Genomic DNA, 27,131 nt, shown 5'->3' with positions numbered 1-27,131 from the left:
CGATTAAAAGGGGCCCTAAGTTTTAAGTTTCGGACTTAAGATATGTGTTCACATTTCCTTGTGATTTAATCTCAGTAGATAATACTTAAAATAATAGTACTTGCCTCCAATCTCTTTAACTTAAAATGTGCCAGGACACATCCACATGGTTTTGTATGTGTGAGCACAAGTGTGGTGTGTGTGGATGTGTCAGTTCCACTTGTGCTGTGAAAAAGAGTAATATCTCTGTCCCAAAATAATTGTAATTCTAGATTGTTTAGTATATATTAAGATTTGAGAATAAAGACTATTGTGCTTCTCATTAAATAGTGTATAGGTAAGTGTGTGGTGGTGGTTGAGGATAGAATAGAGAGGAATTCAAATCAAAAGTGATTAATGGAACAATTGGTACTATATTGTGACAACTATTTTAGGACAAATTTGAATATTAGAAATACAATTATTATGGGACGGACCGACGGAGGTATTATTTTTGGATTAACCCCTTTCCATCACTAGTTTGGTTTTGGATATAGTTTTTCTTTAACTGAAGTTTTGGATATAGTGAATACGTACATAGGTGAGTTCCTCCTTGCTACTAAGGGCCCCTTTGAATCAAAGGATTTATGTAGGAATTTCATAAGATTCAAATCCTATAGGAAATTTTCCTATTTGGCCCTTTGATTCAAAGGATTGAAGCTTTCCAAATCCTATGAAATTCCTATGGAATGACACATTGCATGTAGATTTTGGAGGAAATTTAGCAAGAGCTCCAACCTCTTGGAAAATTTCCTTTGAGTCTATCTCTCTCATCTGATTCCTGCGTTTTTCCTGCGCTCCAATCAAACGACCATTCCTGTGTTTTGCAATCCTCTGTTTTACACTTCAATTCCTGTCAGAATCCTATGTTTTTCCTATTCCTCCATTTTTTCTACCCTGCGATTCAAAGGGGCCCTAATTGTTAGAAATAAAATTTAGGATGCCACCATGAAATAATTGGACAAAAACCTTCCCTATATCATGATTTTCTATAGGTGCGGAATTAATCACAAAATTACTTCTCACCAAACTTGCATTGTATCTATCCAAGTACAACCAAAGTACAAATATACAAGTATAAATTAATCCCCAAAACAAAACAAAAAAAATCATTAAATACACACAAAATCCAAATCGCACATGTACACTTGTATAGCAGCAAAATCCCAAAACCCAAACGCATGCAATCAAATCCAAAAAAAACAAACCAACCAACCACGTCGATCGCTCGCAGTCGCCGCCGCGCTACGGCGGCGGCGCGACGGCGACGGCGCCGAACCACCGCGAGCAGGTGTAGACCGAGCAGAAGGCCTGCAGCGTGGTGAGCAGCAGCATGAGGACGGCGGCGAGGAAGGTGAGCAGCTGCCACGAGCCGAACACGTAGCGCCGCATGAACCGCCTCGCCTTCACCCGCCACCGCGCGCCGTGGTACCGGTTCACCCCCTCCACCGCCGCGTCCATGGCCGCCACCTTCGTCAGCCTCACCGACCTGCTCATCCCGTTCCACAGCCTCGCCGCCTCGCCGTCGCTCTTCATCCGGTTCAGCACCACCCCTCGCCGCCGCAGCGCCGCCACGTCCTCGCCGGTGTCGATGATGCCGTTCATCAGCTCCGTGTACCGGGCGAGCACCAGCGGCCCCGTCGCCGCCGACGCCTCGTAGGCGACCAGGTTGCGGAGCACCACCTCCGTCGTGCTGCCGTCAAGCGTCACCACGGGGAGGTGCAGCGTCGCCGTCTTGGCGTCGAACGAGACCGTGGTGGCGTCGCCGTTCGTCGGCGCGAACTGGACGCCGGCGGCGGCGAGCTCGGTGACTGACGGGATCATGATCTCCTCGATCAGCGGTGGCCGGCTGATCGCGTGGTGGTGGTCCTGCCCCGCCGCCGTCGACGACGACGACGGGTCGCCGCCGCCGCCGGACATGAAGAAGGACTCCACTGGGTGCTTCATCGCCGAGAAGCCCGGGACCACGGTGAGCATCTTCCATGGCGCCTTGACGGCGAACGAGATCGGCTTCGCCACGTACTGCATCGGCCCGCTCTTGAGGCTCGACACGATGCCCCACACCGCGGCGAGCAGCTGCTTCACGTACTCGCACCCGGCGGATTGCTGCTTCTCCTCGCCGCCGCCGCCGCCGCCGTCCACCGGCTGCTCCTCGATGTCGTAGCCCTCGTCGTGGCCGTCGGCGGCGGCGGCGGCGTCGTCGGATGGCTTCGGGACGAGCAGGTGGTAGAGGAGCTCGAGGAGGTGGGCGTGCTTGGCGACGTCGATGGCCGGGAAGTTGTCCATCATCTTGAAGGGGCAGAGCTCCTTCATGAGGCCGGTGACCATCCGCCCGAGCAGCTCGCTGGCCTCCTCCGCCGACGAGCACTGCGGCTCGAGGAGCTTGCGGAGGAGGAAGAGCGGGATCTGGTTCTCGAGCATGAGCATGTCGCGGAGGATGAGGTTGTGCGCCGACTTCCTCCCGGCGAAGTCCACCAGGTGCGCCATCCTCGACGACACCCTCCTCAGCTCCGGCTTCCCTCCGCCGCCGCTGGCGGCGGCCTCCGCGGCGGCGAAGATCTGCAAGAACTCGAGCAGGAACGCGCCGTCGACGACCATCATCCACGCCAGCGTCTCGCCGCTGAAGTCGAGGTAGCGGTGGTAGTGCGCCCTGACCTTGCGCTCCGCGCGCGCGAACTGTTCGACGAGGTGCTCGAGCTTGACGCCCTCGCGGAGGTGCCTCTGGGCGCGCCGCGCGGCGGCGAGCTTGTATCGCTCCATCTCGTACAGCTCCGGCCGCCAATGGTGGTACGGCCCCAGCGCGATGAACTGCGGCACGTACGCCTCCGGCTTGTGCGCCTGCAGCTGCTTGGGCACGTTGAACACGGACACCGGGATGCCGTTGTCGTCGTCGTCGTCGCCGCCGTCCTCCTGGAGGGAGCGCCGGATCTGGATCACCCACCGGAGCTCGTCGAACACCAGCGGCGCGCCGTCCCGGCCGCCGGGGTGGTGGTCGGAGCCCGCCATTGCCGATCAGCTCGAGCTCTAGCTAGCTCCCTAATTCCACACGTGCGAGTTAAGCTGCAGCTGCTTGTTGCTTGTCAGTCTGATCCACTTTGGCAGTAATATATAGTGAAACCTATCATGATTCATGAATAGATTAAATGGTGTGTAAATTCAATTAAAAATTGAACTAATAAAGTACTCCCTCCGTTCCATTTTAAGTGCAGCCATGATTTTCCATGCATAATTGAACTAATAAGGTAGAGTCGATGGCGATAAGAACGTGGAAATTAAAAAGAAAAGGTTTAGAATTGCTCAAAAAGAAAAGGAAAATTAGTTTGGTTCGCAAAGTTGAAACTTGTTCTGTCACTCTGGGCCATGCATGTCTCTTCGTTTTTCGCATGCTCACCAGCCCCAGAGAGATGCAGATTGATCAGAAAAATGTTTCAAACACGGAACAAAATTGGCCAAATTCCTTTACTTTGCACATGATTAACACTGAACTGTACTAAGAATCAGCATTGGTAGATCAATTGGTGTGTTTAGTTCATGCCAAAATTAGAAGTTTAGTTGAAATTGGAACGACACAATGGAAAAGTTAGAAGTTTGTGTGTGTAGGAAAGTTTTGATGTGATGGAAAAGTTGGAAGTTTGAAGAAAAATTTTGGAACTAAACTCGGCCGTAGCACGTCGTCAGTAAAAACCAACTGAAATTAACCCCGAATTCTGTCATCTTCTGACGAACTCTCACTCTCACATTCAAGAGGAGCAGCTTGCAGCAAGCAACGCTGGAGTCTGGATCTAGCCAAGGACAGTGACAGTGTGACACTGTTGCTGAACAAAACGGCAAATTATGCATTGCATCCATAAAATATTCATCAGATCACGCATGATTACTACGAGCTCCCGATCGATCCATCCATATATGGGGTTGCATGATATGATCAGAGCATGACATTAATTCAAACACAAGACCAGACTGGAAAGGACATTGATTTGGTTTTTTGAATGAATTTACAGATGGATTGCTGAAGAATCTGAATATGCCCACTTGAGTGTTTCTGATCGACTGAAACTTCTTCGCATGGCTATAATACATTAAGCGTGCAGCATGAGCGTTGGCAGTGAGTAGTTTGTGGCCCGGTTAAGCTTTTGTTTATCTACATGTGGGCGCTAAATTAGCTGTTTTTTTGGTCCAAGAAATTAGGGTTGGATGGTCATTCGCAATGATCATGCCATTATTCAAGTCCCTTCTGATGCTGTCATGCCACCTAACATTAGCAGTGAAATAGTACCTGTGGTCAACACTGCAATGGAGAAAGTTAACCTATATTTCCCTCATCATTTAAAGATAACACTGTTCATCCAAATAGTTGTTAAAAATTCTAAAAAAATTGACAACATTCATAGCATATACGTAAACTACTTAAAAAAGATCAGCAAATGAATAGTATTGCTACTATTCATGTCTGAATTTGTCCTTTTCATTTCTCATATGGAAATGGATTAAACTCATAAACTGGATTTATTTTCCATTTTTCACCCCTTCGAGGGACTAGAGGTTTTTCTTTTACAAATATAAACTTTGAACGAAAATGCCCCCCTACCCAAATGTTCCATCCATTTGGCCGGCCCATCAGCCCATCATCCACACGAGTCTTCTTCACTTCCAGCCCTCCCACGAAATAAGTTCTCTTTAGGTCCCTCGTCTTAACCTCGAATTTGAATTTCATCTTTAAACTGCAATACCAAATATAGCATGTCTCTCAACTTACAATAACGATGTACCCGAGGTCATAGGCTGGCTAACATGCTGGCTAAATCATCGTGGGCCCCACATGTTAGCATCATCCTCCTCTCCCCTCTCTCTCCCCTCCTAGCTTTCTTTTCCTCTTTCCCCCTCTCCTCTCTTCTCAGCCTCCTGGGCGGCGGGCCAATGGGATACAGGGAGAGAGGTGCACTAGTCGCGGTGCATGGGGCTCAACTCGAGGCCACCGCCACGATTGGGCATCTCCACCCCATCTATGTTGTCCTCGTCGGCAGGCGCGAGGGGGAGTGAAGGTAGTGACGCTGCTATCGGTGTCGAACAGCGGGGAGAAGGGGCTCACTCCCCGGAACGTGCCAAGATGCTAGAACTCCCAAAAACTGAGCGTCGGTGTCACCAGCGGGAACTCCTCCATCGGATCTAGATTGCTAATGGTAATAACCTTCGTCCTGCTCATCTCTCATCCCAGCAAGCCATCCCGCTCCTTGTCACGCCGCGGCGGCAGCTTTTGATGCATGACCAGACAAGCACCACCAATCTCAAAACCTCGCATACCAATCCGCCGAAGAGGTGGTGGGACGGGCCCAACACAGCGTTGTCGTGGGATGAAGTAGGAGGTGACGGGGCGAGCCCGGCGTTGCATTGTCTTGGGATAGAGTAGAAGGTGGCGAGGTAGGCCCAAGGCGGCACTTTCGCGAGACGGAGAGGTGCCTGGGGTAGGAGAGGTCGAGCCTTGGCGATGTTGGGCTACTGGCGCGGAGGATGGGTTGTCATGTCAGGGAGGAGGCGGAGAGGGAGTAGGATCCGGGCTATGCCCGGCACGGCGGTGGGACGGAGAATGAAGAAGAAAGTTGGGAGATGAGAGAGAGAAGAGGAGGAAGTTGACATGTGAGGTCATGATGACTTAGGCTCTGTTCGTTTCCTGGAGTTCCCAACTCCCCCATCTCATTTTCCGTGCGCACGTTTTTCAAACTGCTAAACGGTGTGTTTTTTGCAAAAAGTTTATATACGAAAGTTGCTTAAAAAATTATATTGATCCATTTTTGAAAAAAAAATAGCAAATAATTAATTAATCACGTGCTAATGGACTGCTTCGTTTTCCGTACCGGAGGGATGGGTTCCCAACTCAACCAAAAGAACAGAGCCTTAGCCGTCACATCAGCCAAAACCAATGACTATATTGTCTATAACCACGAGTACACCGATGGTGTAGATCGAGGGACGTGTTATACCTGATACTAGATGAATACCCCGCCGCGTTGCTGCGGAAAATTAAGTTGCATAATATGTACAAATAAGATATAATATGATTATCAAAACTAAAACAAATTGATAGTACAATTTTGAGTCTAAAAATAATTGAGATTGCATGGTTTTATGAGAGAATAAAGAAGTGACAATTTGAACCATAGATCTATCATTTAAAGGCTAGAAATAATTAGGGTGATGTGGCTTAATGAGAGAAGAGAGAAATAGCATTAACTACACTTAGTGGCGATGAACTATATAAGGGCAAGTTTTATAGTGGAGGTGAGTGCCACATCTAATTTAAACCATGTTATCTTCTCATTAATTAAGAGGTAACAAGTACAACATGTCACCTCTAGTACACAAACCCCAATATTAGTTTACTCCCACATCATCTTATATTTTTATTGGAGATTGTGTGGGAGATTGCCACTTGCATGAGGGGTGGCTCATTCTCATCTTATATTTTTATTGGAGATTGTATGGATGTTGCCTCTTGTATGAGGGGTGGCTCATTCTTTCTCTCCTAACTTCTCTCCTCCAACTCATCACCTAATCTTATGTGGTAAATTTAGAGGCAACATGAAGGGGCTTATAGTACTTTCCCTAAGTACTACTCCCTCCGTTTTACAATGTAAGTCATTCTAGCATTTCTCATATTTATATTGATGCTAATGAATCTAGATATATATAGTATCAATATGAATGTGTAAAATGCTAGAATGACTTGAAGTATATAGGATAACGGTTCAATTCAAAGACGAGATTCATATTCGACGTTAAGGATGAGGGACCTAATCGGAGTTTATTCCCCCTCCTCCTCCTCCTCTGTTCCTTCCGGCCCAGCCCACCGCGTCGCGCCTGTCCCAGTGGAGAATCCATCGCTTTTCCGCTTTTCCCGCACCAAATCCAGGTACTACCCTCCTCCCTCTGTTCCATATTAATTGACGTTTTGAATAAAGTTGAGATCAAACTTTTATAACTTTGACCATTAATAACTTTAAAAATATTTAGTTTTTTAAAGCATTATAATAAAAATAAACATGCATTTATTTATTATATATATTATAATAAAAAAATAAGATCAAAGATATATCTTGTACTCCTTCCTTCCCTAAATGTTTGACACCGTTGACTTTTTAAAATATATTTGACCGTTCGTCTTATTCAAAATTTTTTGTGAAATGTGTAAAACTATATGTATACATAAAAGTATATTTAACAATAAATCAAATGATAGAAAAAGAATTAATAATTACTTAAATTTTTTAAATAAGACGAACGGTCAAATATTTTTTAAAAAATATATCGTATCATTGTCCAAAATGTTAATTAAAATGAAACCGGAGGGATTACTGGTCTACTACTCCAACCCCGTGGCCACCGTGGCCGCCCCGGCACAGTCCCCGTCCGTCGGACAGGTCCCAATCCGCTCTCCCTTTTTAACACCTCATCCCCCAACCCAACCTGCTCTCGCTCCCACCACGCTTCGCTGCTGCTGATCAAACCCCGCTTCTCGATCCGACCAGGGAAGGAGGAGGGGAGGATGAGGGGGGCGGTGGCGGTGAAGGCGGGGAGCAGGCCGCCGTGGGTGGGGCTAGGGGCGGCGGTGTGGGTGCAGGTGGCGGGCGGAGCCAGCTCCACCTTCGCGCTCTACTCCCACGCCCTCAAGGTCGCGCTCGCCGCCGACCAGCGCCGCCTCGCGCTGCTCGGGGTCGCCTGCGACGTCGGGGAGAACCTCGGCCTCCTCCCGGGCGTCCTCTGCAACCGCCTCCACCCCGCCCTGCTGCTCCTCGTCGGCGCCGCCGCATGCCTCCTCGGCTACGGCTCCACCTGGCTCGCCGTCTCCGCCTCCGGCCCCGCGCTCCCCTACTGGCTGGTCATCTCTCTCTACCCTTCTCTCTGCTCTGTAATTTCCTTTTTTTTTTTTACCTTTTTTCTTTTCTTGGATCTGTTGTTGCTAGGTGTCCACTTCTGAGATCGATTCGCACTGTATTTTTTTTCTTGTAATTTTAGTTTTAGAAAATTGCATTTGGATGCGCATTAGTGGTGCATTTTCGTTAGGTTGTGAAATTGGAGTCGAATTGCTCTAGTGTATTGGTAGTGCGCTTCTTTTACGCCAAGTGGCCACTTTTGGGCGGTGCAAGTAACGACTTTTTGAGTTAGATATAGCAAGGAACCTGTTCCCGGGAACAAAAGGAGTCATTTTCAAAGATCCCAGCAACAAAAAGTAAACTACAAAATAAGAATTGTTGTACCAAACACTAACTAGCGAACAAGTATGGGTCACATTCACATTTGGGTTGGAAAAAAATGCGACATTTGGCTTCACACGCCAGCAAGATGCACATATTGGGGATTTTTACTGGAAGCTTGTTCTGGGGCAGGTTTCTGGGGTTAGCTTACTTTGCTAGGCTGCTAGCTTCTTCTGATGGTGAGACGCCGAGATTTAATTTCGTAGGACAGCTTAAACTGACTAGTGACCGTACTGTTGTATTTCAGATATGGTTTGCCTTATGCCTTGCTGCAAACAGTGGTGCATGGTTGGGGACCGCTGTTTTGGTAACCAATATGAGGAATTTCCCACTCAGTAGAGGTGCCGTCGCTGGCATCCTTAAAGGGTACGCTGGTTTAAGTGCTGCTGTGTACACTGTAATATACACCGGAGTACTTCATGATTCAGCTTCAAACTTTCTGCTTTTTGTCACCCTGGGAGTTCCTGTTGTGTGCCTTGTGACAATGTACTTCGTGCGGCCTTGTGAACCCTCCCTTGTGGAGAACTCTTCGGAGCAAGTGCATTTTCTGTTCACACAACTCTCCAGTGTTCTTCTAGGGGTTTATCTTGTTGCAGCCACGATATTGGACCATTTCGTAACTCTTACTGATGCTGTGAACTATGTTCTGCTTGTCATCATGGTCCTTGTCCTCTTTGTTCCACTTACAGTACCCTTGAAAATGACATTGTTTCCAAGCAACCGAAGAAAAGGGCAATCCGATTCATCAGAGTGCTCTTCTTCTTCTGCTGATCATGATCATACAGAATCATTACTTCCTTCTTCATCAGCATCAAATCTTGGTAATATAGAAGATGATGATTCCATGGATATTGATATTCTCTTAGCTGAGGGAGAAGGGGCTATAAAGCAGAAGAGAAGAAGACCAAAAAGGGGAGAGGACTTTAGATTTCGTGAAGCACTGCTGAAGGCTGATTTCTGGCTTTTATTTGCAGTGTATTTTATTGGGGTTGGATCTGGAGTCACTGTTCTTAATAATCTAGCACAAGTTGGAATTGCAGCAGGTGTTGCGGATACAACCATATCACTCGCCCTCTTCAGTTTCGGCAATTTCTTTGGCCGTTTAGGAGGTGGTGCTGTTTCTGAGTATCTTGTCAGGTAATGGAATTTCTTGTCCTGCATAATTGTGTTTGTTTTGAAATGAGAATTTCAATAGGATAGTTTCATCAACTAGTCTCCAAGTACTAGTTAGTCATCCTGTCAAGTTTCTTGGAGATTGTGGCTACTGTTTAGGACCTGGTAGCTAGCCAACCCATAGATTTTACTTTTAGGGGAGCAAGCATGTTATACTCTACCATTGTTCATTGGTCATCTATTTCCTGATCTAACCATCAAGCCCCCAATCCAGTTTTAATTTTTCAGTAATTAGATAATGAACCGACCGTAATTTCTCTCCTTTTTTAATAGAAGAAACAGTAGGTATGGTCCCCATTACCATTGTATAAATGCTGTATCAAAATATTTTCTTTTGGGTTCATCACTGAAGTGCTTGTTTTTAAGTTCTAAATTTTCTAAATGACCATTCTGAGTTAGTTCACTGATCTTCTTTCGCAGGTCAAGGACCCTTCCACGGACAACATTGATTACATGCACCCAAGTCATGATGATAATTATATACCTGCTCTTTGCATTGGGCCACCATGCCACACTTCATGTCTCTGTTGCTTTACTTGGTATTTGTTATGGTGCCCAGTTCTCAGTGATGGTGTCAACTTCATCTGAGTTGTTTGGATTGAAGCACTTCGGAAAGATTTTCAATTTCATCTCCTTGGGGAACCCACTTGGCGCACTCTTGTTTAACAGTCTCGCGGGGTATGTTTACGACCAGGAAGTGGAGAGACAGCATGCCACAACAATGGACACTGACATTGCATGCCATGGCCCTAATTGTTTCAGACTTACATTTTGCGTTCTAGCTGGAGTGGCTAGCTTGGGTACATTGCTGAGCATTGTTTTGACAGTGAGAATCCGACCAGTATATCAGATGCTCTATGCTGGTGGATCCTTCAGCCAGCCGAGGAGCTCTGCTCACTGAGAAAGGCTTTTCCGGAATTCACATTGATGTAGCATGAGATCGAGATCTTGTTTGATGATATTCTTGGATCCACTGTATTCAGTTATGAGTATTGGTGCTCTACACTGTTATTTCAGCTATGAGGTTCAGGAATGAGAGAGGTGCTTTTTGTTGAGTTTGTAATGCGATGCTGGTGCTGCTAGTATTAGGCTGATGAGCTAAAGCAAGAAAACGAGAATGTAATAACAGAAATTGCTGCTTTTGTATAATAGAAATTTATGATTATACTTAGGCACACAAGCTGTGTGATATTCAGGTGTTCTCATGTTCTGATAAAGAAAATATTTCATGCATTGAGCATCTCAACAGACTAACCTATTGGCCATTTCTTCAGAGGTATGGTTACTGAAGCTAGCTAGCTACTTGTCCATTTTGACATTGTCCCAGCACTGAACGTGGCATCAAACGAGGTAACTACAACCTCCTGTACCTTAATCTCCATAATTTATCTGCCTCTCAGTTCTGAACTGTGAACACTGAACCCAAACCATGTGCCCATGTGGCCAATTTACCAATTACTACCACCAATCAAATGCATGTCGGCATGTCACTATCTGACTCTGCTGTAATTTGTAATAACAAATTTCTGTTTACTTTGTGTGGATCAAGATTCCATGACATGGCAGGCAGCAAGAATCCTCCTGAAGCCTCATCAGCAGGCTGAATTTTCAACAGGCAGATGGCAGTTCAGATTTGAGCAGCGCCAAGGTTGGCCAGCTACACTGCACTGAAAGCCGACAGATCTAAACCCTGCACAAAAACGTCCTCTCCTGCCTTTTTGAATGGCCGAAGAGGCTGTTATTCCTACCACTCACAACAATGTCACACTAGCAGTTCGGATCTGGAAAAAAAAAACAACTTTGGCATATGCTACTATCACCCTAGCTTGTTTCGTTTCTGATCTGAATTGTGAAACTGTCAGCATGTGCTACGACTGCCAAGGCCCTCAAAAGTAAGCTTTGTCCTTAGTATCTAGCTGCACTTAATTGTTTGAGATACTAAATTTTATACGGTATTTATTAGTTCTGAACTCATGTCATATCATGGCACATGCACAAAACAATAATACAGTGAACAGTGATGTGTGCATGGCTATACGTATAATCCGAACCTGAAAATGAAGATGCACTGCTGAAAAAGACATGGTTTGATTGGTTGTCGCTGGGCCTGAATGTACCAAACAATGCATGAACCAAACAAGACGAAGAAGAAAATGTTACCAGAATCAATTATAATTTCCAGCTCCACAGACAAAGAAAGAACATGGTAAAAACGGTTACAAAACACACATAAAAGCTTCATCTTCTCTCGATCTCTACACATGTACAGTTACAAAATACAGAGCATACAAACAGTAAGTAGTGGAGTAGTGACAGTGAGCCAGTGACCACAGTGGATGTGGATTTACATGTACGCACCTTGTCTTCTTCTTCTTCCTCCGGACACAGATCGATCGAGCAGCCATTGTTGCATGCTTGGAGCTCGCCATGAATGGACGACACTACGCATGCAGCTAAGCTAGCTCTGTTTATGTGGGCTTGAGATCTTGGAACATGGACTCCCATCGCATGTCCTCGCCGTCGTCGTATAGATCGAATTCGTCGTCGCTGTAGCTGTAGGCGTCGGGGTTTGCGGCGAAGCAGCCGGTTATCGCCGCCGCCGCCGCCGACGCGGCGGCGGGGGCGGCGGCCTTGTAGGTCGTCGCCGCGCCGTTTGTCGTCCTCGTCCTCTTCCCGCCGCCGCCGCCGCCGCTGGAGTGGTTGGTGAGCATGGGCTTGCTGAGGTGCCTCAGCAGCGCCATCTTCCTGCCGCCGTTCCGCGTCGCGGACGGCGGCGGCGGCGCGCGAGCGCGGGGCGGCTTCCACAGCTGCGGCGGCGGCGGCGGGCGCGGCGCGACGGCGACGGCGGCCCTGTCGCGGCGCGCGACGGAGCGGAGGCGGGCGGCCAGGGAGAGCGCGGCGCGGCGCGCGGCGGCGGCGAGCAGCCTGGTGGCGCGCCACGGGAGGCGGACGGCGGCGAGGGAGGACGACGACGACGACGACGGGGGGCTCTCCCTCCTGGCGAGCTTGAGGATCTCGAGGCGGTGCTTGGCGATGGGGACGCCCATGGTGGCGAGGAGGCCGTGGTCGAGGTGGCGGAGGTCGTCGGCGGCGAGCTCGTTGCGCGCGAAGAGGCGCGCGTACTCGAACGCCACGTCCGGGTGGAGCCCCGCCCTGCACAGCCACGCGTACCAGTCCATTCCTCCCTCCCTCCCTCCTCCCCCCGCCGCGACGGCGAGCTCGCGAGGTGCTCGACGAGAGGGTTTAGTAAGCTAGCGCGCGGCGTGGCGCGGCGCGGGCGATTTGGTGCGCGACGCGAGGGGCGAGGAGGCGTTGGTGGCGGGTGGGGGAGGCGGTGGTTGGCGCGCGTGACGAGGTAGGTGGAGGAGCGGTGGGGCGCGGCGCGGGAGAGCGTGTGGACGCGGAGCGCGTCGCGCGGATTTCGCCGCGACGCGATCGCCTCGGCGGGGGTTTTGGATGGGCCGGAGGGGGATTGCGGCTCGGCTGGCGTGTGGGCCCATTTTATTATTGGGCCGGAACATGATCGTGGCTGGCTGGCGTGCGGGCCTATGTTAATTGTTCCCGTGAAATTTTGTGTGGTGGGCCCATGTTAATTATATGGGATGGGCTTATGGGATGATGGGTGGCCCCGTTTAGTTGGGAACGGAACGGGGTGGCAGCTGACGTGTGGGCCCATTATGTTCGGCCCATCAGTGTGGTTCTCAGGAGCGCACTTGAGCATAAATTTGACAGGAAATTTTAAAAGGGAATAAACCTGCGATCTTCTATGTATGTACTATTTATTTTGTGATGTTTTTTAGCTACGCAAGTAGGATCTGTTCTCGCTACATTGTAATGTACATGCCATTTCTTGGAGAAAAGACAAAAAGAATTGTCAGAACCATCATTTCGCTTATTCGCGGAATAAGCAAAACGGTATATCTGCAAACGAAAAGTAATTTGTGAATAAAATTTTTATATACGTGTTCTTAGCGATCTAAAAGCAAAGGCTGAAAAATAAACTTCGATGAAAAAAACCTCAAAATCAGCTTCAAATTTAAGGTTAAAAATTTAAATTTTGGCTAATAAGTATAAGTATAAGCGAAAAGATGAGGGCCTGTACCTTGGACTAAAATCAAATGCAAATAACAAAAAAAAAACACAAGAGAACTAAATGCATACACTATCCTTTGGATTGCTCAGCAGATATGAGACATTCTCAATTTGACCATTACCAAATAGAACAAAAAAATTCATATACCCAGCAATTTGTCAAATATGACAGATTCCGGGGAACAGATAAACCAAGAAGAACAAACTTGGTAGAAATGACACAAAAACTCTCTATCATACGTGCTACCAAAGTACCAAATTGCGATACGAATTAGGATATGCATTTCTATGAAGTTCTGAACCAAGCCATGCACATTGCCTCCAAAAGAACTGAGTTTATACCTTAGCCGGCAATGGCCTCATTGAAATGGCAATGAGATATGGCAGTGTATTAGCCGGCAAAGATCGATGCATCTTGTAGAGAAGGAGAAACAGACTTATATTCAGTGTTGGGAAACTAGTAGAAGCATCGTACATTCTTTGCAGAAACTTTCAGGTTCCAAGAACAACTGATATGACAAAAGGCTGTTTCTTATCTGAATTTTTAAAAACGAACTATTGATCTGATACAAACGGCTAGATGTGCTAATATTTGACGTTATTCCAATTGAATGACCATGTCACATTCAGCATTTGTATCAGTCATCTATCTAGCTATCACTATGTCTCGAAAACAATTTTACAAAACCATTGACATAGACAAACAATTGCAATTTGGTGGTCTGAAAACGCAGGATAATTGCCTCTTTAAGTGCACGTATTTGTCAAAGAAATCTTGATTAATACAGTTCCCGTGGCAATAATTCTTGATCAATCCACATTGGACCCAGCTATCCCATATAGATTATTCTGATCAAAATTCAGGACTTCAAGATATGTATTTGGACGGTAGCAGTTGCAAAATCCTGTAACCTGTTGGCCTCTTCTCCCTGGTTTCACTTGCCTTCACCAACTAGTATGTTAAAAAATTCTTGTAGAATCCAAAAGATCAAACAGGAATATTTGGAAATTCTAGAGCTTACCTTTTTCAAATAGCTGTACACTCGGTCGTCCCGGCTTAGATTTGGTTTATCTAACTTGGATGATAGGACATGTACATTTCTTTCAGAAGCTCAGAAACGTATGCTGTCTTATTTCTTTCTCATTACCGAACCAAAAAAATATTGTATTTTTGTAGGAATACCAGAAGATCTGCTAATTTTCTATTAAAGTGAGGAAGGGGTATGGAAAAGTTCAGTTAATACAGAAAAATAAAAGCAAGAAAAAAAGAACATTATGTAGTCCAATCAGGATTTCTGAACATTTACCTCAATGTACTCCAGTTAGTGTCTCATAAACCTGATTGATCATGTTTTGCAACTCAATATCCACGATATTTAATTTTCCTATAAGGAATTGTTCGTAATCAATCCAATCATCCATAAAGAAAAAAGCATTAAACAACGGAGCCTTTTCCGCGAAACAAGCTTATCCTTTTTCTAGTAAGGTATCAATAGAAGTGGCGGTGCAATGCAAGGCGAAATTGCGTACAAACCTTGATCATTCAAATCAAGATATTTTTTCACAATCTTATCCAAGATGAGTTCAATTCAAGATGTGAGAGCCCCCATGTCCTTTCTCCCAATCAGCCCCCACCAATGGCCACAGTTCAGCCAACAAAGCCCTTGTCACACCCACTATGATTGAGCCAATTTGTGCCCACAAGGAAAGCAAAAGAGCTGTAAAGCCCCATGCAGCTAGATTGGGTCGTTTCTGGATCGGCAGGACCAGTTGAGATCGAGAGTTGAGAGTGGTGTGCTACTAACTTTTCTTGGATCATGCATGATCTTGTCCAAATTTTGAAAGGCAGGTGTAGCAGATGGCCAACAAATTGACTCGTGGTCAATCCTTTTTCTCTGTCTAAACCAATCAGATTCACCATCCATGGCCAGTAGTAGCCTGACAAGTGACAAGCACATTGCTGGGACAAATTCTCCAGTCTCCACTATGCATGGAGCAAAATTAATTGCAAGACAAACTTAGGATCCCAAATATTTTGAGGGGATCTGTACTTTTCCTCTCAAGTTAAATTCATGACGGAAATCTCCGTTCCAACATGGTTTACGTGGGTTTTAAAATCTTACTTGCATGATGTACTTAACGCTTCTCGATAAACCCATAACCAAAACCAAGTTATCCTTTAGAATCCCTAAATTTTATGCTCAGAATTTCTTTTACCAACTTACCGGTCTAGAGTGAGTTTAAGGTTTCAACCATGACTCGTCCCACTGTGGAAAAATCTAATTGTTGTATTCTAATTGTTTTCTAATCTATTACACTCTCATAAGGTATACATAGAAGTAAATAGGGGACAAAGACTTGGAGTACAATACAAGTATAAGAGTAGATTTATCTCTAGCATACTATCTCTAGGATTCTATCTCTAGAATATATCTTATCTCTATATTTATATTTGTATTTGACTTTTATCTCTAACTAACATATTTGTACTTCTAACACCCACTACTCGTATTGTAATTTACACACCCACTTATTACAAATAAGAATGCATCCAAAACCAAAACCGTCCTCTTGTCGATTTTCTCCTAGAGATCAGAAATCTCCAATCAGACCGAACCACTGCAGCCGGCAAGTATGAATGATCGATCAATCATCCAAGAATGCAAATGTACCAGGCTAGACAGCACGTTGGATTCCTAGAAAACCTTTTTGGTGTTTTTAGTACCATTGCATGCTCCCCTTTGTCTTCCACTGCTCAGTACTGCACTGCACTGTTAATCACTCCCTCCGTCCCACAAAGAATCTATTTTTCAATTTTTGATACGACTATTCGTCTTATTTAAAAACTTTTTATGATTAATATTTTTATTATTGTTAGATGATAAAGCATGAATAGTAATTTATGCATGACTATTTTGTAAAACAATTTTTGTAATTTTTTTAAATAAGACGAACGGTCAAACGTTTGAGACAGAAACCGAAAAATAGAGTCTATGTGGGACGAAGGGAGTACAGTGTTACTGCTTGCCGAAATTTAACCTCTCCCCGGTCAAAACCTGACCAAAATTAACCGCTCTAACTGCTAGCGAACAGAAAACGAACTGTTCTTTTTTCTATCTTTCTTTTGCCCGGGCTTACCGCGTCATCGTGCATGGAAGGTGATGGAGCTCGAGATCAAGAATGGCGGTGAAAAGGGAAAAGAAAAATGGAGGAGAAATTAAAGAAGCTGAAGCATTCTACTCCCCACCACCACCGCCCTTATCTTCTTCCTCCTCCTGCTGCTGCTGCTCTGACTCGATGCGTCGCCCTTGGCGTTTTCCCATTTAGTATTTAGGCAGCCATGGTGTAGGTGGAGGTGGAGGTGGCCGGCAGAAAGCGCCATTGCCCACCTGCCCACCTCAGGTCTAGCCGGGTAGGGTAGGGTAGGGTAGGCTCGTCGTCGGCGAGGCATTCCGCCATTGTTGCTGCTTGCTTGCTTTGCCGGGATGGAGATGAGGCGGTTTCTTGGTGGGCTATGCTTCTTGGCTCTGCTGCGGCTGGGCGGCGCCGCGGAGGCCGTGGTCGGGGTCGCCGGCGTTGACGGGCGGCGCGCCATTGCCGCCACCGACGAGGACTTCGTGTGCGCGACGATGGACTGGTGGCCGCCGGACAAGTGCGACTACGGCACCTGCAGCTGGGGCCTCGCCTCCCTCCTCAACCTGGTCGAGAATTTCTCGCTCCAAATTCTCTCCAAATTTTTCTCTCCTCCTCCTCCTCCGGTGAAATTAATCCAAACTCACACGAGCTTTGCATTTGCAGGATCTCTCCAACAAAATCTTGCTCAATGCCATTCGAGGTAGTGTGCAGCAGTAGCTCTCGTGCTCGTGCTTCTTCTCCGGCGACGTGATCGGAGTTTACCTTGTTTTTTTTTTTTTTGGCAGCCTTCTCGCCGTTGAAGCTGCGGCTGGGCGGGTCGCTGCAGGACAAGCTGGTGTACGGCACCGGCGACGGCGGAGGGCCGTGCGCGCCGTTCGTCAAGAACACGTCGGAGATGTTCGGCTTCACGCAGGGATGCCTGCCTCTCCACCGGTGGGACGAGCTCAACGCCTTCTTCCAAAAATCCGGGTAATCCCAAATTGTCTAGCCTCTGAATCTGAAAAGGAAGTTGTACTGTATCTTTTTTTTTTTTAGCACGAGAATTCGACGAAATTTGCTCAAATTCGCAGCGCGAGAATCGTGTTCGGGCTGAACGCTCTCAACGGCCGGGTTCCGTTGCCGGATGGGTCGATGGGAGGGCCATGGGATTACACCAATGCTGCATCGCTGATTCGTTACACCGCGAGCAAGGGTTACAAAATTCATGGATGGGAGCTTGGTAAGTTCAAATCATCTTGCAAATCGAATCGACCGTGCCTCGAAATGTGCTATCTCTGGGTGCTTTTTGGTCAGAAACAAAGCTGATTTCTCAGTTCTGACGCATGCTGTCAACATCTGTTTAGTTTAATGTTCAGGTTACCAAACCTACCAAATAAAGAACAGGATGAGAATTCTTGTTCTACCTGCCCTTCCATTTCTGCTTTCTTTTAGCAAAAGAATCTTTATTAGTTAGAAGTACAAAAATTCTTCATGCAATTCAACCAAGTTGATTTTGGGGAAGATTTGTACTGTCCTTGCAGGAAATGAACTCAGTGGCAGTGGAGTTGGAACAAAAGTTGGGGCTGACCAATATGCTGCAGATGTGATTGCACTGAAATCACTAGTTGACACTATCTACCAAGGCAATCCATCAAAGCCACTTGTTCTTGCTCCTGGAGGTTTCTTTGATGCAGGCTGGTTTACTGAAGTTATAGTCAAAACCAGGCCAAACCTACTGAATGTGGTCACCCATCACATCTACAACTTAGGGCCAGGTATGCTCACCATGAACTGCTGATAATTTGGTACATGAATTGGAGTGTGAAAGTTCTGAACAAACGCGATGGATTATTCCTGGCTGAAAGTTCTGATAATTTGGTCGCCGCAGGAGTGGACACACATCTGATTGAGAAGATCCTGAATCCATCTTATCTTGATGGAATGGTGAGCACATTCAGCAATCTTCAGGGGATACTGAAATCTGCCGGGACTTCGGCTGTCGCATGGGTCGGAGAGTCCGGAGGCGCGTACAACAGCGGCCGCCATCTTGTTACCGATTCATTTGTGTTCAGTTTCTGGTAAACCAAAAGCTTCTGAAGTGCAAAAATTGTAGATATCACCAAAGAGGTTGTTCTGAATTTGTGTGGTTTTCAGGTTTTTGGATCAGCTTGGGATGTCAGCAAAGTATGACACGAAGAGTTACTGCAGACAAAGTTTGATTGGTGGCAACTATGGCCTGCTAAACAAAGAAACATTCCAACCAAATCCTGACTATTACAGGTAACTGATATTCTTGGGCTGTTCTTCAGTAGGTAAAAGGCAACTTTCATATGAACAATTTCCTTTGTATGATAGTGCAAACAAAGATTTTGATGCCTCTAGCAAAAGTTTAGAATTATCCTTACACTTGGAAACTAGAAGTAGCTACTTAATGGCCAAGATAAGAATTGGTTCCATTGCATATAATCTTGCAGAATCAAGTGCCAAACTTGTTGCTTTCATGACATTTCCCCTTACTTTTATTCCCCTGCAGCGCTCTACTATGGCATCGCCTCATGGGAACCAAAGTTCTATCTGCAACATTCAATGGCACCAACATGATTCGCACTTATGCGCATTGCGCAAAAGATTCTGTAAGCAATCCAGAAAACCCAATGCATTTTCATCAGAACAATGAAAAAAAAAACTCATCTACTAACTGAATCTATGCTCAATCTCTTCCTTGCAAGTTCAGCCAGGAATAACACTACTGCTGATCAACCTCAGTGGCAACACCACAAGCCAAGTTTCAGTGACAAGTGAAGGTGCTCATGCAAACACTGTGAAGAAGCATAGCAGAAAGACCAGGCATCTTGCAGCTGGATCAATGAGAGAAGAATACCATCTTACTGCCAAAGATGGCAGCTTGCAGAGCCAAGTGATGCTGCTGAATGGCAGGGCATTGGTTGCTGATGAAAATGGGGAAATCCCTAGGCTGGAGCCTGTCAAAGTGGATGCAGCACAGCCAATAGCTGTGGCTCCTTACTCCATTGTGTTTGCTCACATACACAATTTCCCTGCCCCTGCATGTAGTTAGATTAGGGCAAGATTGTTTTTATTTTTGGGTGATTTGGTGTGATTGTTATTGTTGTTATAGGAAAGGTGAAGTTAGGATGGGTAGCTAAGCTTGCCCATCTCAAGATGAAGTAAAGCTGCAAGGCTGAAAAGTTTGTGATTTTTTTTTTTTGGGGTTGTTCAATTGTGTAAGATTGGGAAAAAAATGATATGATGAAGAAAAGGAAAGGGAAAAGCTCTTTCCCATTGAAGATCTTTCTGAGATACAACCTTTTTCACCCCTTGTTTTTCTGAGATGCAATCTTTCAACTTTTATTTTCCCTGAGATGCAATCTTTCACTTTTGTTTGGATAGAAAGAGCATGAAAAGACAAATGAGAAATTATGTAAGACAGTATCAAACTATCAATAGAATGAGAATTCTAGGTAATCGACTCCAATTTGAGAATGTAGAATTTCATGGCTGCTACTGAGTAGGCAATCGACTCAAAATTGAGAATGTAGAATTTCATGGCTGCCACTGAGTAGGATAATTCGTTTGCCCCAGCCATGTGAACTTGCAAGTTCCAAGTTTTAAAGGGTAAGATTCTAGCCACCCAATTGGAGAAAATGGCATTTATATGTACGTGGGCAATGCTAGAAAGTCTTATAGTATGAAACGGAGGGAGTACATTATTGCAAACCAGATTTTGATCAGATGAAGAGATTTACCACCAGTAACTAACATGCAACAATCATCATCTCATTGTTCAAGAGTTCAAACATTATCGTCGTCATCATGGGACGAGGAAAATTTGCCAGACACGCACCAGAGATGGGAGAACATCTGGACTCTGGTCTCTTCTAAGTGAAGCTAACAGTAAGGCTAAGGTAACAACTCCCAAGAGGCCAAAGATAAGACAACAGCAATCCTGAAACAACATGAGACCCAAAAAGAAACGGTGCGGGCGATTCCCAAGCACAACGTACACTGGCAGTCGTTATTCGTGATGTCCGTCGAAGATTTCAGCGCTGCTGCCAATGGTATTATGTTCTTAGAACCACTTGAACAGCAGACCACCGTGTGTGGCGAAGAAAGGCGCAAACACAAGGGACTCGACGGCCATGAGCTTGATGAGGATGTTGAGCGACGGGCCTGATGTGTCCTTGAGGGGGTCTCCAATGGTGTCACCGATCACGGCGGCCTTGTGGCAGTCTGATCCCTTGGGACCAAGGGTCCGAGCATGCTCACTGGCACCAGCCTGAAATAAAACAGGGAGCAAGTTGATGTAAAGTTAAGTCTCGCGAAGGATAATGAGTTGCAAAACATGATCAATCAGGATTTTCTGAACATTTACCTCAATGTACTTCTTTGCGTTATCCCATGCGCCACCAGTGTTGGAGGCCGAGATGGCGATCTGGAGAAGAGGAAGATTATAGATCCATTGAACTAGCAAACTCGCACAAGCACATAATGAGGGAGAGAGAACATAATGCCAACCTGAACTCCGGAAACAAGAGCACCAGCCAGAACACCAGACAGGGTCTCCACACCAAAGAGAGTTCCGACGATGAGGGGGGTGAGCATCACCAAAGCACCAGGGGGAATCATCTCCTTGATGGAAGCATCAGTGGAGATCTTGACGCAGGTGGCATAGTCAGGCTTGCCAGTTCCCTCCATTAGCCCAGGAATGGAGTTGAATTGCCTCCGAACCTCCTCAACCATCTTGAGGGCGGCACTTCCAACACTCTTCATGGTCATGGCAGAGAACCAGTACGGGAGCATGGCTCCAACAATCAAACCGATGAAGACCTTTGGAGACAGGACATCAACAACCTTCACTCCAGCTCTGCTGACGAAGGCACCAAAAAGTGCAAGGGACACCAGAGCAGCTGATCCAATGGCAAAACCCTACAAAAGAATATAAAAGGATCAAATCACAGAACCAACATAACAGTTCTTCCTAAGCACCCACTAATTCTAATGCTTAATTAACTAATAATAGCTTGGGAATGCTCATCAAGAGTAAGCACATGATTGTACCTTCCCAATAGCAGCAGTTGTGTTGCCAGCAGCATCAAGGGCATCAGTTCTCTCACGGATTCTGTGGCTCATACCAGCCATCTCGGCAATACCACCAGCATTGTCACTGATAGGACCATAAGCATCAATGGCAAGGCCTGTTGCAATGGTGCTTAGCATGCCAAGAGCGGCAACGGCTATGCCGTACATTGCAGCAATAGAGAAACTAACATATATGCTGACAGCAATAGCAAAAATTGGGATGATAACTGATTTGTATCCCAGAGCAAGACCAAATATGACATTAGTGGCAGCACCAGTTCTGCAGGAATCTGCAACATCTTGCACAGGGCTGCCAAAAAGAAGCAGTAGGGATTAAAACATGTAATGTAACAATGGTGAAAGACATCATAATTGGAAACTAATAGGTTTCTTACCTGTATGCATTGCTAGTGTAGTACTCTGTCACAAAACCAATGATCAGACCAGCCCACAGACCAATTGCAACGCAGAAGAACAAGCCCCTGTGAAACCACAGCAAATTAATCAGAAAGAATACATTTCACAAACAAATAACAAAACTAGACAACATTTCACAAACAAAGAAAGTTAGACAAGTAGTTTACCAGTTGGTAACTTCCTTCTGAGCACCAAAATTGAAGATGGTGAACTTTGCTGGAAGGGCCAACCAGCTGATTATTGCAATACCAACAGTCATCAAAGCAGTGGAGATGATGAGCTGCTTCTTCAGAGCAGGTTCAATTTCTTTCACTGCCTTGATCTCAAAGAAATCAGTTGCAAAGAGTGTGGTGATCAAACAAACAATGATGCCAACAGAGCTGACAAGCAGTGGGTAGCACATCCCAGTGAAATCATGGTTGATTCCAAAAGATGAGATAGATGCAACAACAAGAGCAGCACAGGATGATTCGGCGTATGACCCAAAGAGATCTGATCCCATTCCAGCAATATCACCAACATTGTCACCGACATTGTCAGCAATCACCTGCAAAACAAGAAGAGGAAGTTCAGAGAGGGAAGATCATGAACTATAATAGTCACTACAATACTGCGGGACTGATACGATTATCCCCTTAACTTCCCTAAAATAAAATTAATAGCCTGACAAAGAGATGAGAAAACTCACAGCTGGGTTCCTGGGATCATCTTCAGGGATGTTCCTCTCAACCTTGCCAACAAGATCAGCACCCACATCAGCAGCCTTAGTGTAAATACCTCCACCAACCCTTCCGAAGAGAGCCATGGAAGATCCACCAAGACCATAACCAGTGATAGACTCAAAAAGACCTTCCCAGTCATCACCATAATACAACTTAAATACATTAATGGCGATGTAAAGAACCACAAGACCACTTGATGCCAGCAAGAAGCCCATAACAGCACCAGAGCGGAAAGCAATGATAAATGCCTTCCCAACACCCTTCCTTGCTTCCAGGGTAGTTCTGGCATTGGCAAATGTGGCGATCTTCATTCCAAGGTAACCAGAGACCAAAGAGGTGATCGCTCCCAGCAAGAAAGATGCAGTGCTAAAGAGCGCGTTGAAAAGGGCAGGCTTGCAGTACTTGTCCTTGCTGTATGTGCAAGGCTGGCTCTTTGTACTGAATCCCTCGACTGAACCAAGGAAGAGGAAGATCACGACAGCGAAGATTGACATGAAGATACCAACATATTGGTACTCCGTGAAGAGAAATGATGTTGCTCCTGCTCATAAAAAGAAGGCAATTGTTACAAAAAAAATCATATCATTCAACACGACTTAGTGTCAGTATAAGCAAAGTTTTGCTAAATTACATTGCAATTCCCATACAAACTATGAAAAATAATACAGAATATTGATTTGTCAAACCAATGCACATGACATGACACTGAACACCATAATAAGCTTTGGTCGGATTTTATCTTCTGACATCAGCAAAAAATGGAAGAAGAGCATGTGCACATATATACTAGAAAAAAATAAGCCGTAAACCACCCGAGAGCAAGTGACAAGCCCCATGTCCAAATCCTAGCAGATATTCCAGAAGTAGCTCTTCCTGTGTCCCCATCACAATCAAAGAAAGAAGGCATGAGCCAAGATTGGTGACATACATAAACAAACCGCACTAATGGGACACGCATCTGAAGAGCATTAAGCCATCCATACTGATGAAGACAGCAAATTCATAGGTCATGTGCTAAGCTGACACGTTGGTGACATATGGCTTGGTATCCTTACGTTTCCAGACTAGATCTACCGGGCACCAGAAGATTGGAGCCCAGGTTTACATTAATGTAAAACTTAAGTCAGCCTAATACTGACTAGATCAACTTGTTAAGTTGGGACAGACAGATCCCTCACGCGCCTTCCACTGCAGAATTTGTACTACTACTGAAAGCTACATCTTTCCTACAAAACCGACACAGGGTAAGAGCACCGCTTCAAGCATTAAAAGAACTCATTACTGAACCCTCGATTTAGCCCAACTAATGTGCAGATCTACCGTCTTGGGGCAAAGAAAAATATTTGCCAGCCCCCACTCAGTGGCATAGACAAAAGTGAATTCTAACGAAAACAAAAAAAGAAAACATATCAACACAGGAGGAGCCCCCACTAGAAAAAATACAGATTTGGGGCAAACCAGGAGAGACTAAAATATCAGGAAAGCACATATTTGGACAAAGTAGCACTATTTGGCAGCCCCCACAAAGAAACCAAAAGCCCCAACGAGAAGATTTGGCTTCCATCGCCTAAAACCTCCAATCTTTAACATCACTTCAGCGGTTCATCTCGGATTTTTCATGATTCTTCTTCATTCACAAAGCCATCTTTTTTGAGGAGCTTTTGGAAGTTTTCCCATCAGATCGTCGTTATTGAAACTAACTAATCAAGGGAGAATAGAACCAAAAAACGAACCATTTTGCCCCTGCAATGTCGCGCTCATCGACAAAATCATACGCCCAGATACGAAATGACTTAAGAATGATTTAATAATATAAGTAATCCCCACGAAGAACGCGCGAAAGCCGCATCGTCTCGGCCGAAACGGCCACGGGAACGATCAGATCTAGCCGAACCAGGCGACGCGGCCAGATCTGAGAGGGAGAGAGAGATTCACCTTCGGAGATGGCGGTCTGGATCTCGTGGCACTTGACGACGACGTTGTGGTCGTTGAGCCCCTCCTCCTCCTCGATGAGGTAGTCCCCGTACCCGCCGTTCTTGCTCCCCCCCGACGCCGCGGCCGCCGCCGCGTGCGCCGGGTTGACCTTCACCCGCGCGACGAGCAGCCACTGCGCGACGGCGAACGCGACGCCGACGGCGGCCGCGACGGGGATGAACACCTCGGTCCCGAGCGCCGAGAGGATCGCCATGGCGGCGGCGCCCACCACGAAAACCCTAACCCTACTACGGTTGCAACGGAGGCGAGGCGGCGGCGGCGGCGGCGGGGAGGAGGTGACGCGTCTCTCGCTCTGCACACTCTCCTGTGAGCTCGGGAGTCGCGTTATTATATAGCGGCGCGAGTGAGGTGAGGTGAGGTGAGGTGGCGATGCGAGGAGAGAGAAAGGGGAGCTGGATTTGATTTGGGAGGTATTATAAGGGGTTATATGTAATATTGCCTCACCATGCCTTGTGTGGGGAGAAAATTGATGAGAGATGTCACTCTTTTTTAAAAAACACATGGGCCTCTTTGAATTAAAGGATTTATGTAGGAATTTCATAGGATTCAAATCCTATAGAAATTTTTTCTATTTAGTCCTTTGATTCAAAGGATTGAAGCTTTTCAAATCCTATAAAATTCCTATGGAATGTCACATTGCATGTGAATTTTGGAGGAAATATAACAAGAGCTCCAACCTCTTGGAAAATTTTCTTTGAGTCTATATTCATGCGTTTTTCCTGCGCTCCAATCAAACGGCCTTTTGTGTGTTTTTCCTGTGTTTTACAATCCTCTGTTTTACACTTCAATTCCTATCAGAATCATGTGTTTTTCCTATTCCTCCATTTTTTTAACCTTGTGATTCAAAGGGGCCCTAAACGCGCAGACGTTCATAACATCCGTACGCTCATTGTTATGAACACACACGTATAACCTATTGTATCTCCGAACAAACTAGGTCAGCATATCTTGAAATATGAGACTGACGAAGTCATGATAGGTACCTCGCTATCGACAGGTATGTCAACTACCATTGAAAGAATAAGATTTAAACCCGGGTGGATTGGTTTCACCACAAGTAACCTAACCAATTGAGTTGTGCTCACTTCGCTATGAGATGCCACTCTTTACGCGTGGATTCGATGAAAATGCCAACACGCGCTTCTTTGAAATGTGGATTTTAAAACGAAGGAATAGGAAAAAAAAGTCATATGATTTTGATAGGAATATGAATGAAATAAAGAATTATAAAATAAATACAAGAATGATCATTTAATTAGATTGTAGGAAAAGTCGTAGGTATCAGATAAGAGATAGGTTTAAAGTGGAAATTACTAAGGAGTTAGAACTCTTGTTAACTTTTCTCCTAAATCTCTATAAGACCATCCATTCCATAGGAATTTTAAAATAAAAAGATAAAATTTAATCCTTTATTTCAAATACCTTCGTAGGAAATTATCTTGTGTGATTAAAATCTTCCAAGTTTCTAAAGTTTCTAGTATAAATTATAGGGTTGCTTAGAATACTCTTGATATACACTACATTGTCATTCTTGATAAACCCACAATTTTGGGAATACTTAACTATTTACTACTTTTTAGATGTGACAATTAATCATTTATCATCTGAATCTACATGTCATAGATGTATGAGGATCTACATGTTATTGATATATACGTAAGTGATAAATGATTAAACGTCAAATGTAAGAATAGCAAATGGCTAAATGTCCCTCAAATTTAAGGGCCCCTTTGAATCGTAGGAATGAAAAAAGGATGAATAGGAAAAACATAAGATTCTGATAGGAATGTAAGTGTAAAACAGAGGATTGCAAAATACAGAAATGATCGTTTGATTGGACCACATGAATCGGATGAGCGAGATAGACTCAAAGGATTTTTACCAAGAGGTTGGACCTCTTGCTAAATTTTCTCCAAAGTCTATATACAATAAGCCATTCCATAGGAATTTTGTAGGATTTGAAAAACTTCAACCCTTTGACCATAAGAATGTCAACATAGCGAATAGTGCTAGTATTTTATCAATTGCATTATCAAGTGTGCTATTTTATCAAAGTCACATAAAAATGGCATATCTTTTCCCAGTGCGGGGAGTTGGAATTAATTATTGGAGAATAGTAGGGTGTGAAGTGTAAGGTTTGCATCACTGTACTTTTGTAATTTTGCTGGTGAGGTGGGGTGGAATTTGTGCGCTTTTCTTGGGGTCCCTGGAGGATGCAAGTGGGGCCCGGAATAAAATATCTTTCTTTTTCACT

General features: G+C 45.3%; 5 protein-coding genes across 5 annotated transcripts; 2 read left to right on the top strand and 3 right to left on the bottom strand.

Moving 5' to 3' along the window:
* Window positions 1-1,021: 1,021 nt before the first annotated feature.
* On the bottom strand, window positions 1,022-3,209 carry LOC4340302 (putative UPF0481 protein At3g02645). The gene has a single exon (XM_015786590.3). The coding sequence runs from the start codon at window positions 3,022-3,024 to the stop codon at window positions 1,264-1,266; it is 1,761 nt and encodes a 586-aa protein (XP_015642076.1). The 5' UTR covers window positions 3,025-3,209; the 3' UTR covers window positions 1,022-1,263.
* Window positions 3,210-7,408: 4,199 nt separating this feature from the next.
* Window positions 7,409-10,686, top strand: LOC4340300 (protein NUCLEAR FUSION DEFECTIVE 4). Its single transcript, XM_015785455.3, has 3 exons — window positions 7,409-7,891; window positions 8,515-9,404; window positions 9,861-10,686. The coding sequence occupies exons 1-3, from the start codon at window positions 7,559-7,561 to the stop codon at window positions 10,339-10,341; spliced, it is 1,704 nt and encodes a 567-aa protein (XP_015640941.1). The 5' UTR covers window positions 7,409-7,558; the 3' UTR covers window positions 10,342-10,686.
* A 901-nt stretch (window positions 10,687-11,587) lies between these two features.
* LOC107277545 (uncharacterized) lies at window positions 11,588-12,867 on the bottom strand. Its single transcript, XM_066311677.1, has one exon. The coding sequence runs from the start codon at window positions 12,617-12,619 to the stop codon at window positions 11,909-11,911; it is 711 nt and encodes a 236-aa protein (XP_066167774.1). The 5' UTR covers window positions 12,620-12,867; the 3' UTR covers window positions 11,588-11,908.
* A 3,817-nt stretch (window positions 12,868-16,684) lies between these two features.
* On the top strand, window positions 16,685-19,969 carry LOC4340299 (heparanase-like protein 3). The gene is made up of 9 exons (XM_015786176.3): window positions 16,685-17,233; window positions 17,331-17,367; window positions 17,453-17,636; window positions 17,738-17,886; window positions 18,188-18,421; window positions 18,535-18,724; window positions 18,801-18,926; window positions 19,180-19,279; window positions 19,381-19,969. Exons 1-9 carry the CDS (start codon window positions 17,018-17,020, stop codon window positions 19,720-19,722), a joined length of 1,578 nt encoding a protein of 525 aa, XP_015641662.1. The 5' UTR covers window positions 16,685-17,017; the 3' UTR covers window positions 19,723-19,969.
* A 451-nt stretch (window positions 19,970-20,420) lies between these two features.
* LOC4340298 (pyrophosphate-energized vacuolar membrane proton pump) lies at window positions 20,421-25,175 on the bottom strand. The gene is made up of 8 exons (XM_015787809.3): window positions 24,818-25,175; window positions 22,849-23,423; window positions 22,328-22,707; window positions 22,139-22,225; window positions 21,723-22,053; window positions 21,180-21,590; window positions 21,037-21,096; window positions 20,421-20,940 (listed from the first exon to the last, which is right to left on the bottom strand). Exons 1-8 carry the CDS (start codon window positions 25,068-25,070, stop codon window positions 20,734-20,736), a joined length of 2,304 nt encoding a protein of 767 aa, XP_015643295.1. The 5' UTR covers window positions 25,071-25,175; the 3' UTR covers window positions 20,421-20,733.
* Between the last annotated feature and the right edge of the window lie 1,956 nt (window positions 25,176-27,131).

This window comes from Oryza sativa, chromosome 6 (assembly GCF_034140825.1).
Source record: "Oryza sativa Japonica Group chromosome 6, ASM3414082v1".
In the NCBI taxonomy this organism is placed as follows: domain Eukaryota; kingdom Viridiplantae; phylum Streptophyta; class Magnoliopsida; order Poales; family Poaceae; genus Oryza; species Oryza sativa.
The sequence above is the reverse complement of the archived record's forward strand: the minus strand, read 5'-3'. Positions and strand labels throughout refer to the sequence as shown.

What these genes read in the sequence shown, in the direction of transcription:
- LOC4340302 (XM_015786590.3), bottom strand. Translation starts at nt 3,024, where the DNA reads ATGGCGGGCTCCGACCACCACCCCGGCGGCCGGGACGGCGCGCCGCTG.
- LOC4340300 (XM_015785455.3), top strand. Translation starts at nt 7,559, where the DNA reads ATGAGGGGGGCGGTGGCGGTGAAGGCGGGGAGCAGGCCGCCGTGGGTG. An exon ending in CCGCGCTCCCCTACTGGCTG is followed by an intron (nt 7,892 to 8,514) that starts GTCATCTCTCTC and finishes GTTGTATTTCAG; the next exon opens with ATATGGTTTGCCTTATGCCT. An exon ending in GTTTCTGAGTATCTTGTCAG is followed by an intron (nt 9,405 to 9,860) that starts GTAATGGAATTT and finishes CTTCTTTCGCAG; the next exon opens with GTCAAGGACCCTTCCACGGA.
- LOC107277545 (XM_066311677.1), bottom strand. Translation starts at nt 12,619, where the DNA reads ATGGACTGGTACGCGTGGCTGTGCAGGGCGGGGCTCCACCCGGACGTG.
- LOC4340299 (XM_015786176.3), top strand. Translation starts at nt 17,018, where the DNA reads ATGGAGATGAGGCGGTTTCTTGGTGGGCTATGCTTCTTGGCTCTGCTG. An exon ending in GCCTTCTTCCAAAAATCCGG is followed by an intron (nt 17,637 to 17,737) that starts GTAATCCCAAAT and finishes TCAAATTCGCAG; the next exon opens with CGCGAGAATCGTGTTCGGGC. An exon ending in CGCATTGCGCAAAAGATTCT is followed by an intron (nt 19,280 to 19,380) that starts GTAAGCAATCCA and finishes TTGCAAGTTCAG; the next exon opens with CCAGGAATAACACTACTGCT.
- LOC4340298 (XM_015787809.3), bottom strand. Translation starts at nt 25,070, where the DNA reads ATGGCGATCCTCTCGGCGCTCGGGACCGAGGTGTTCATCCCCGTCGCG. An exon ending in TACACTAGCAATGCATACAG is followed by an intron (nt 22,054 to 22,138) that starts GTAAGAAACCTA and finishes TCTTTTTGGCAG; the next exon opens with CCCTGTGCAAGATGTTGCAG. An exon ending in ACGCAAAGAAGTACATTGAG is followed by an intron (nt 20,941 to 21,036) that starts GTAAATGTTCAG and finishes GTTTTATTTCAG; the next exon opens with GCTGGTGCCAGTGAGCATGC.